General features: G+C 33.9%; 1 protein-coding gene across 1 annotated transcript; it reads left to right on the top strand.

Moving 5' to 3' along the window:
• The first annotated feature begins 7,402 nt into the window (after nucleotides 1-7,402).
• Nucleotides 7,403-10,532, top strand: LOC140183607 (uncharacterized). The gene is made up of 2 exons (XM_072232065.1): nucleotides 7,403-8,812; nucleotides 8,859-10,532. Exons 1-2 carry the CDS (start codon nucleotides 7,403-7,405, stop codon nucleotides 10,530-10,532), a joined length of 3,084 nt encoding a protein of 1,027 aa, XP_072088166.1.
• The last annotated feature ends 699 nt before the right edge of the window (nucleotides 10,533-11,231 follow it).

Genomic DNA, 11,231 nt, shown 5'->3' with positions numbered 1-11,231 from the left:
ATTTTAAATTTTAGGATACATAATTTACGATGTATTATCAATTTTTTTCGAATTTTATCCTTATTATTCTTGTTCTTCCAAATAAATAAAATTTCATCATAATACCAAAAAACTCCATGTATTATTTACGTTTTAAATAAAAAAAATCCTTCTAAAAAAATGTGTTTAATCAAGAGTAATACTAGGGGCCAGCAACTTTGGTATTTTGTAACTATCAATTGGCCATCAATAATATTTTTAATGGTGTGAAGTTACATCCAATAGTAAGAAATCACTTATTTTTTTTTTTATGGTTAAATGCTGACTAAAAAACACAAAAATTGCTGTCCCCTAGATTTTTCCTATAAATCAAATATGTGTGTATTACATCAATATCATTACTAATTATTCTTTGTTTATCACTTGGGCATCACAGTTTAATTATCACTAATAATTTCATCTTAAACTTAGGCTTAGTAATGTGGTCAAGGAGGTTACCCATTACCACAAATCTATTAGTTAAGAAGTTTGAAAAGACTGGTCATTTTTACTTCTTCTTTATTTTATTTTTCTTTCTAAAAGTTATTAATTAATGTTACTTCTATCACTTATTTTAGTTATTTTTAAAAGAAGAAGATTTTCATGTATAGTAGCATCACTCTATCACTTATTATTGGACAACTATTTTAATTTACTTGTTCAAATAACATTATTAAGCATTCACCCTTCTTTTTCGCCACCAAGTTGGTTTATATTGCAAGCATTAAGAAATAAGAACATACAACAAAGATCACTTTCATAAAGCAGTCGTATCTCGAAGTTGATCCTCATGGATATTTTCCCAAATCTACACAAATTAATTCACCTCGGTAAAAATAAAAGCTATCCCTTGAAAAATCAAACTATAGCATTATAGATAATAAGTACAATAATATAATAGCACTACATACATTACTTAACTACAATAAAAATCATATTATCTAGGTAGCTCTGTCCCTAATATTATCTCTAATTTATGTTTTCAGGCCACAAAACGTTGTACTAGTACTTTTGTTGCAAAAATCTTTGCACCGTCGTATACAGTATCAAGTAACATATGACATGATGAATTTTGAATTTAATTTACTTCATTAAATTCTGGTCTCTGGTACCTCTCAATCTCTCATCACTCATCAGCACCGACGTGAACTTGGGAACCTACCAAATTTTAATTTTACTGTACTCCGTCCGTTAATAATTACATTAACTTAGTATATATATTTTCAACTATTTGCTATAATTAAATACATGATTCGAATATACTTGAATTAAAAAAATTAAAAAGTATAACCAAGAAAATGTAATAACTATTTAGATAGTCAAATAGTTAGTTCACTGTGTATTTAATAAGTAAATATTGAGAGTTTGAATCATATTTTGTATACACAACAATTAATTAACTAACGACAAATTAGCTTTAAATGGAGCTTACAAATCAAATAAAGAAAGAGGATGGAATAATTGAACTAGTTAAAAAGTAAATATATATTACTGTTAGTATTTTTTTTCATTCAAATTTATGTGTAAATTTAAAGTATCATTTATTTCTTCAGAAAAAGTTGTTTAATTTATGCATGTAAGCAGTAAGTAGAACATATTATTTTATCCTAAATTCAATAATAATATATATGAAAAAACTATAGAAAGAATAATTTTTTTTATATTTAAAATTATAGAAAATTTAATTTCTGGAATAAAAAGCTCTTAGACTGATATTTATAATATTAAGAAAAAATTCTTATTATTAAACGTTAATTCAATCTGTAAATATAAAAAAGAGAAACGTTAAAGAAGATCATTAGAATTTATTATTTTCGTACATCAATTAGTCATTAATGTTTAAATTATAGAATAAAATATATTGTTAGATTATTAGATTAAAGGAATTACATTAACACTTTGTTTATGGATAGAAAATGGAAAATAAAAGAAAAAAAATGAGAAAAAAATAAGAAAAAATAAAAAAATAAAATATTTTATATATTGTTTGGATAAAAAAATAAATAAAAAATTCTATTATTTGGATAAAAAAATAAAAAAATTATAATAACACAAAATTATATTAATATTCTTAGATCTTTAATTTTTTTATTAATCAAATAGTAAATTAATAATTTTATTCTTATTTACATATTTTTTTCCATTTTTATTTTATTTTCTAGAAAAAAATTTTTAGTAGCAGATTCCACCCTATTTTTTTCTTTCATTCTATTTTTTTAATCCAAATAATAAAAAATTTATATTTCCATCCAAATTTTTTCTTTTTATATTCTTTTAATACAAAGAATGTGGGTAAGAATTAAATTAATAATTAAACAATAACAAAATTAATAAATTTTAATGTCTTTAATATTTTGAGTAAATATTCTTTTTGGTTCTTTTTTTTTTTTTGAAAATAGACAAATCATTTCTTAACGTTTAAAAAATGACAAATCGATCTCTATTTATCTCTTCCGTTAGACACTTCGACTCTTTTGTGACTCCCTCTGTTTAAACTCGACGAAAAAAGCTAATGCGTAACGGTAAGGTGGTGACTTGACATAAACATATCATCTGACTTTGTTAGGATGATTTAGCCCCCTGCCCAGTCATAAAAAATCGTCGTTCTCAAAAAAGGAGAAACGCGCATTTTTTATGAGTGTATCTGTCTCTCTGTTACATGTATCTACAGTAACGAAATCATCCTCACTTGACACACAAAATTACACCCTAATCCTAAGAAAGTGATACGTTTTCCTCCAAGACAAGCTAACAACGACTTCTAACGAGGAGGTGACGAGGGCGTTGTTGACGGAGACTTTGACGACGCTACTAAAATTAATGTCATTTAATTCGTTTGCATCTTTCTGAGTTGGTTGTATTTAGTATATATTTTGTTAATCTTGTTTTACTACTCGTAGTCACTGTCTGATCAAGTATAAATAGTCTGGTTATGATTGGTGTGGATGATTAGAGTAGTTAGTTAATAAAAAATGTTGCACATTTTTCTTCTAGCAGATGTCATGTGAAATTGTCCTTATTTTTTATCATGGGGGTTGGTTCGAAAGGGATTTTGATGGGGTATTGTACTATTTTGAGGGATAAATTGAGACATTTTTTTTCATTAGTTGAGACATATAGAGTCTGATTTACTGGTCATCTATTTTGAACACAATGTTTGCAAGTTGGATTTAATTCCAAAAAAGAGAACAGTAAATAAAGTTGTTGAAGTTGAGTCTTCTTCTTCTGACGATAAATATAAGACCACTAAAAATGAACCTTACAAAGTCCCACATGGGTTCGAATTCAGTAGCAGTAGTAGTGGTTAAGAAGGTAAGGCTAAGAAGAAGCGTGTGAGGATGAATAAGAAAGGTGGGCTGAGTTCCGAACACAAGACTACTAAGAAGAAGACTGCTAAAAAATTAAATACTCCTAAGAAGAATAGTAATGTGCCACATGGTGGAATTGATGATAAGGACTTGTCTTTTATGACTAAAAAAGAAGACAAAAAATTATGTTAGAAGAGTTAGGAAATATATCTTATCTCAAGAAGGAGGATGTAATGGTCCAAGGAATGGGCTTAATATTGAAAGAGGTAATGGGCGAGGTGAAGTGGATCTAACTTCAAAGACAAGAAATAGGTCCATTTCAAAACCTGTTACTGAGGAAGTGGACTCAGACATGGACAAGCTCTATGAATATGAATCTGAGGTATTTAACTCTCCCATTTATAGTGAAGAGAATGAGGATAGACCAAGATATCCTGATTTTAATGAGGAAGCTAAATATGGTGAGGTTGAATTTCAGGTAGGATAACTATGACACATTTTAAGCAAGCATGAAAAGATTACTTTGTCTTTGAGGGTAAGGAGCTATAATATTTAAAGAATGAGCCTAAGAGAATTAGAGCTAGATGTGCTGAGGAGGATTGTCCCTGGCTTGTGTTCTGTTCCTATAACAGCCAGAGAGTACAATCATAAAAAATGCACCTCTCTTCTTTCTTGAGAACGACGACGTTTTGATGATTGGACAGGGACTAAATTGTTCTAGCAAAGTTTGATGATGTGTCCATGCCAAGTCACTACTTACTCTTATACGTCAGCTTTTTCTGTCGAGTTTAAACTAAAAAAGTCACAAAAAAATTGAAGTGTCTAACGAAAAAAATAGACATAGACCAATTTATGAAAGACTGAAACTCAGATTAAGAGATAGAGACTGAAATAAATTTCAGTATTCTGTTTGGTACAAAGTGAGAGACAGAAATTAAAACAAGAATAAAACTCTAATTTAATTTACATAAAGGATAAAATTGGAATTAATTAATTGAAATGAGCGTATTTTAGGTATAAAATGTTATTAAAATTTCTGTCTCCGTCTTTAAAAATTTTAGTCCACTGTATCCCTACTTTTTGGAGGTACTGAAATACTGAAATTTTAGGAATAGAGACAGAAATTTTAGTACCAGTCTCTGAACCAACAAACATAATACTATGTCTCAATCTCCTAATCTCTATCCCAATATCTCAAAACAAACGTTACGTAAAGAATAACTTATCTATTTTTAAAAAGGACAAAAACTGAAAAATATATTTACTCTAATATTTTTCATAAAAAAAAAAAAACTAACGATGATGAGAAGTATTGGAAAAGGTAGAAAGCAAATGTGGGCCTATGAAAAGAGAGAAAGGAGGGCCCCAAGGAGCATGGTAGACGTAGTCTCCTCCATTATAAATAGTACTACTCTTCTCTTCACTCGTCCTCAGTCCTCAAGTCCTCAGTCCTGAGCAATTTCATTTTATTTTTCTGTTTGTTAGCATTGGTACAACTCCCAATATCTTGTGCTTCTATGGCATACACATGTTATACAGAGAGTGGTGGCATCGACGTCGACGACAAGTGGAGCAAGTTGTCAAAGAAAGAAGGGCCCACATCTCTCAGAATGGGCAGCAAGAGCACCAAGAGCAAGAGCAAGAGTAGTAGTTGGTGTGCCAAGTGTGCCAACCTTGTGAAGGAGCAAAGGGCTCGCTTCTACATCATCAGGCGCTGTGTTGTTATGCTCATTTGTTGGAGCCACTACTCCGATTCCTAATTATCCATCAACGCCGCCGCTCCTGGATCTCATCTAATTAACACTCTTTTTTCTTCCAACAATCATATACTAATATATACATACATATATGTAAGTGTACATATACAAATTTCTATTTTCCTTTTCTTTTTCTTTTCATGTTCTCGGGGGTGCTTCATTCTAATTTTCCTTTTCTACTATTGCCTCATAATATATATATACTGGAATGAAGAAATATATACTATACATATTGTATAGCTTCGAGAATAATATTTATTGCACTGCTCCTTCTATTTATTTCTTTCTCTCATGAGATTTATCATGTTTATTCCGCTTGCAATTGTTTGTTCTTTGGAATTGAAGAATTTTGAGATCTCGTGAAATCAGATCTGAATGTTGCACATTAACGCTGACGCAACAACCCCCGTCAAACGGAACATGGAGGAGGATTGAAACTTATTCAAAACTAACTTATTCTCAGCTTCAATTCTAAACAAGTATTATTTAATTTTAATTACAAAAATTACCGTTACTTTTTACTTTTGTTAATTAGGTACTTTCTTTTTTTTTAATTTAATAAAATTACTATAGAAAAAAATAGCTAATTTTGAAGAAACATTAAAAAATATATTTGAAAGAAAATATAGAAAATTTTGCGTAAAAACATAAATTTTCTATAAATAATAGGACCAGAAAAAAGAAAAAATATTATTATATCATAAAACAACTTCTTTCAAAAATTAAATTGATAAGAAAAAATACACAAAATTTGCAAATATTCATACAAGATCACTAATGAACGTAAAGATATGTGTTACAAATTTTACATCTCTTTCGAATAAATAAAATCTCTTAAAAATTTATAAGTGAGACATTCGCATATGAGTTAGTTTTCTGAGTTGGAGTTAGATTTACTCCATCTTAGTTTCAGTTATTTTATTAAAAATTTGGTTGAATAATGACTTATAATTATACCTAATACTACTAAGAATTAATTTTGGTTAAAAATTTTATGTTTCAATAAAATTATTTAGATTTTTTTTATTTTTTATGGTATTTTTTAGGACAGTAAATCAAAAATTAATCTATTATAAATTAGAACTCTATTTTATTTATAAGTTTGTGGTTAATTAATAAGTTGCTATAGGCATAACACAGAATTCGAATTTTATTATTTATTTAAGCGGACAAACTAACTATTCAACTAATTCAAATTATTAGTTTACAAAATCTATTTGTCATTTATTCAAAATAATTTATGGATTTAAATTCTGTGTAGAAAAAGTTTAATGAGGATAAAAAAATATTAATTTATATCTATTATTAACTATAATTTTTTACATAAAAAAAATTTTATCCAATTTTTTTTAAAATAACATATATTTCATCCTTTATAACATGTCAATTTTTAATTAGATGATATCTTAATTATAATAGAATTATTTTATAATTAAATTATTATTTAAAATAAGTAATTATATAATTTTTAAAATATTAATAGCCAATCTGATCAGTGATCACCATCAAATTCATATCATACTCTATTGTTTTTCTTACCGTATGGTTAATTGAATGCAGTCCAATTTAAAAGAAATTTCATCTTTAAATTTTAAATGTAATTTATTTGCAATAAGCTACTAAAATTTACAACAACATTTATGTTCGATGATACATTAATCACAAACTGACATTTATTTATGAAGTAGTTTTTGCGTTCTAGCGCCACCTTATAAAAACTTGCAAATGAATCATGAATAGCATTTTCAGCACAATCTACTTTATATATGAAGTAATTTGTTGATTTTGTGATACAATTATGCTGTAGAGATACTGATACGAACATAGCAAATGAGGAGTACATAAATAAAACCAAAGAGTACATAAACAAAAGTCAGGCACAGTTGGAAGGAAGTTTTGTAACGAACCATGGACAGGTGGCAGCTGGTCCACCTATTCTAGGCAGCAGGAAGAGCACCAGGGAGAAAACAAATAGCAAGTGGTTAGAGGATTATGATCATTAGGGAATTGTGGTATGAATTCTTCTTCTTCTGGAGCTATTCTCTTTTCCCCTACTCTATTCCTTTTCTAATTCTTCTCAAATTCTCAGTACACTCTTTATTCCTGTCTCAGGTTACTACTGGTTGCTGGCTGTGTCCTAAGGCTAGAAATTTTGCACCTTCTTAACCCTTTCTTCTTTCTGCTAGTCATATTCTTCAATTCCTTCATACTCATACTTCTATACTGTGAATTGCTTACTGATATACATACTTATTCTTAATACTACACTACACTTTCTCCATCTATTGGCTTCCCTGTATCATTTGGTGCTTTCATCCCATGGCTGTAGCTGACAATACCCGCATGAAAGGCATGGAAGCTGACATCAAGAAACTCTTTCAGATGTTCGAATCCATTTCGGAGGAGACTCGCGCTGAGCACGCACGATCGTCAGAAGCGACGAATCTGAAAATTGACGCGCTGCAACAATCTATTACTCAGCTTCTCCATGCCCAGCCTCATCCCAGATCTGAGTTGCATGAGCTCTCCCATGGTTCGAACTCAGGATCCAAATTCCACCAGCGTCCCTTTATGCAACCGCGGCGAGTGGGTTTCGATCTACCTAAATTTGATGGTTCTGATGCGTTGGGTTGGATCTTTTTTCTGAATCAATATTTTGACTACTTCCGTGTGCCTGAGGAAGATCAAATCAGCATCGCGGCTATTCACATGACCGGTGCTGCGATTCTTTGGTTCCAAATGTCACAACGCGCTGCTCGATTTTGTTCATGGAATCAATTGAAGTGTGCCATTGAACTCGAATTTGGGCCTTCTCTGTATGAATCGCCACGGGAATTATTATTCAAATTGCAACAATTGGGTACGGTGAGTGACTATTACAACGAGTTTGTTGCTTTAGCTAATCGCACACAAATTGATCCACCTGATGCATTGAAGGATTGCTTTATTAGTGGGTTAAAATCTAATATTAGACGAGAGGTGAAGGCACAGTGCCCTCCCTCCCTGATGCGGGCGGTCACATTAGCTAGACTTTACGAGGACAAGTTTTCTTCAGTACCGAGAAGCACTTATGGTCCGGCCTCTCCCCGTACTCAGCCGACTCCTACAACTGCAATTTCGAGTAATAGGCCTATTCAGCGGAATACTCTGTCGCCGTTGCTTCCAACTCCACCCAAGCGTCCTGCCTTACCGCCGATGATAAGCTCGGTGCGGAAATTGTCCCCGGCGGAGATTCAGAGCAAACGGGAGAAGGGATTATGTTACTGGTGCGATGAAAAATTTTCAGCTACTCACCGTTGCCCGAATCGCCAGTATATCCAACTGCAGCTAGTGTTAGATGATGCAGATGGAGGGGACACAGAAATGCAAGAGTCATCGGAATCTGAGCCCAGTTTGGAGGCCTTAGAGTCTCAGATAGTTGAGCATCATTTATCTTACAATGCTATGCATGGTACAAGTGGTCCTGCTTTGATCCGTGTTAACGCCATCATCAATGGCCTAGAGGTCCAGGCCCTGATTGATGGTGGCAGTTCGGATAGTTTTATTCAACCTCGCATAGCCAAATTTTTGAATCTACCTATTGAACCTGCATTGGAATTTAAGGTGATAGTGGGCAGTTTTGAAGTCTTGCTGGTAGAGGGTCGCATTGCTAGTTTGGATGTTAATCTATCAGGTTGCCTTGTTAGCATTCCAGAGGTTTATGTACTCCATGTGGCTGGGGGAGAGTTGGTGATTGGTTCAACTTGGTTACAAACATTGAAGGCTCATATTGTAGACTACAATTCTTCATTTCTTCGCTTCTGGCATAAAAGGGGAATTTGTCACTGTACAGGGTTATAAGAGTCCACCTTCATCTCAAGCTCAATTTCATCATATACGAAGGTTAGTAAGCACCGATGCAGTGGCTGCCGTGTTTACTCTTGAACTTCAGCAATTGGATGGGATTGTCAAGCCACCCTTGCAGTTACCAGAAGCTCTTCACCCTGCCTTGGTTAGTTTGATACAGAAATATGCTGTTGTTTTTGAGCAGCCTTTGGGTCTTCCTCCCCGACGTTCCCAAGATCATGGCATTCCTTTAATTGAAGGGGCTGCACCAGTTAAATCCCGTCCTTATCGTTACCCTCACAACTTGAAAGCACAAATTGAAACAATGGTGTCTGAGATGCTGCAAGAGGGGATAATTCAACCCAGCAAGAGCCCTTTTTCCTCTCCCATTCTTTTGGTCAAGAAAAAGGATGGCACTTGGCATTTTTGCACTGATTATCGGGCACTAAATGCAATCACAGTCAAAGATTGCTTTCCCATTCCTACCGTTGATGAGTTGTTGGATGAACTCTTTGGGGCTACTATTTTTTCGAAACTGGATCTTCGCTCGGGTTACCACCAAATCTTAGTCAAACTTGAGGACCGCTTTAAGACAGCGTTTCGCACACATCAAGGGCTGTATGAGTGGTTAGTGATGCCCTTCGGCCTTACCAATGCCCCTGCTACTTTTCAGAGCCTTATGAATGATATATTCAAGCCTTACTTGCGCAAATTTGTACTAGTTTTTTTTTATGATATACTTGTCTATAGTAGTGGTTTCGACTTACATTTAGAGCATTTGGAGCTAGTCTTAAAACTGCTGCAGCAAGAGTCTCTATTTGCTAAACTTTCCAAATGTCTTTTTGGCTCTCCGGAAGTTGATTATTTGGGACATACAATCAGGGGCGGTGGGGTTCACATGGAAACGGCTAAGGTTCAGGCAATTCTGGAATGGCCTCAACCTGCAAGCGTAAAGCAGCTTCAGGGGTTTCTAGGCCTTACTGGTTATTATCGACGATTTATTAAAGGGTATGCCTCATTAGCAGCTCCTCTCACTGATTTACTTAAGAAAGACTCGTTTAATTGGTCGGAGCAAGCTACTCAAGCCTTTCGACAGCTGCAGCATGCTCTATGCACCAAACCAGTCTTGGCATTGCCCAATTTTAGTATTCCTTTTGAAGTGGAGACAGACGCTTCAGGTACTGGTGTTGGGGCTGTTTTAATTCAACAAAAACATCACATTGCTTATTTTTCCAAGAAACTACCTCCTACTTTACAGAAGCAATCTGCTTACATAAGAGAGTTTTACGCCATCACTGAGGCCTTAGCTAAGTTTCGCCATTACTTGCTCGGCAAAAGATTTATTTTGCGCACTGATCACCAAAGCTTGAAAGCGCTCTTAGAACAAGATCTTCATACACCAGAGCAACATAAATGGCTTCATAAATTGCTCGGGTTTGATTTTGAAATCCATTACAAGGCGGGGACTGAAAATGTTGCAGCGGATGCACTCTCTCGTAGCTTCTTTGGGGCTTGGTCGGCGCCAAGAGTAGAGTGGCTAGACCAACTTCGTGCAGAATTGGTGGCGGATGAGGATCTCCGAGTATTATTGGCAAATGCAACTCCAATTCGGTTGAGGATTTGAATTACTTTTGTCAAAATGGCCTCTTGTTGTGGAAGAACAGATTAGTGGTACCTTCCAAAAGCACTTTAATTAGGCAAATCCTCCATGAATACCACGATAGTGTGATTGGTGGTCATGCGGAAATTGCTAAGACTGTGGAACGCATTTGTTCCATTTTCTATTGGCCTCATATGCAAAAGGATATAAGGCAGTATGTCTTATCTTGCTGCATTTGTCAACAAGCAAAGGTAGAGAACAAGGCACCAGCCGGTTTGCTCAAGCCATTACCTATCCCTTCACAGGTATGGGAAGATATTGCAATGGATTTCATTGTATCTCTGCCAGTTTCATCTGGCTATTCAGTTATCATGGTGGTTGTCGACCGTTTGACTAAGTACGCCCATTTCCTTCCCTTGAAACAAGATTTTAATAGCAGGACAGTTGCAGAAACTTTTATCAACAATGTGGTTAAATTGCATAGTTTCCCAAAATCTATTGTATCGGATAAGGATTGGGTATTTATCAGCAAATTTTGGCAGCATTTCTTTCGTATCCAAGGTACTAAATTAGCATTGAGCTCAGCTTATCATCCCCAAACTGACGGCCAGTGTGAAGTTTGTAATCGAACCCTGGAGATGTATTTACGTTGTTTTTGTTTCGAGAATCCTAAGCGCTGGTTGGAGTTTTTGCCGTGGGCCGAGTTTTGGTATAACTCCTCGT

This window comes from Arachis hypogaea, chromosome 3 (assembly GCF_003086295.3).
Source record: "Arachis hypogaea cultivar Tifrunner chromosome 3, arahy.Tifrunner.gnm2.J5K5, whole genome shotgun sequence".
Taxonomy (NCBI): domain Eukaryota; kingdom Viridiplantae; phylum Streptophyta; class Magnoliopsida; order Fabales; family Fabaceae; genus Arachis; species Arachis hypogaea.
The sequence above is the reverse complement of the archived record's forward strand: the minus strand, read 5'-3'. Positions and strand labels throughout refer to the sequence as shown.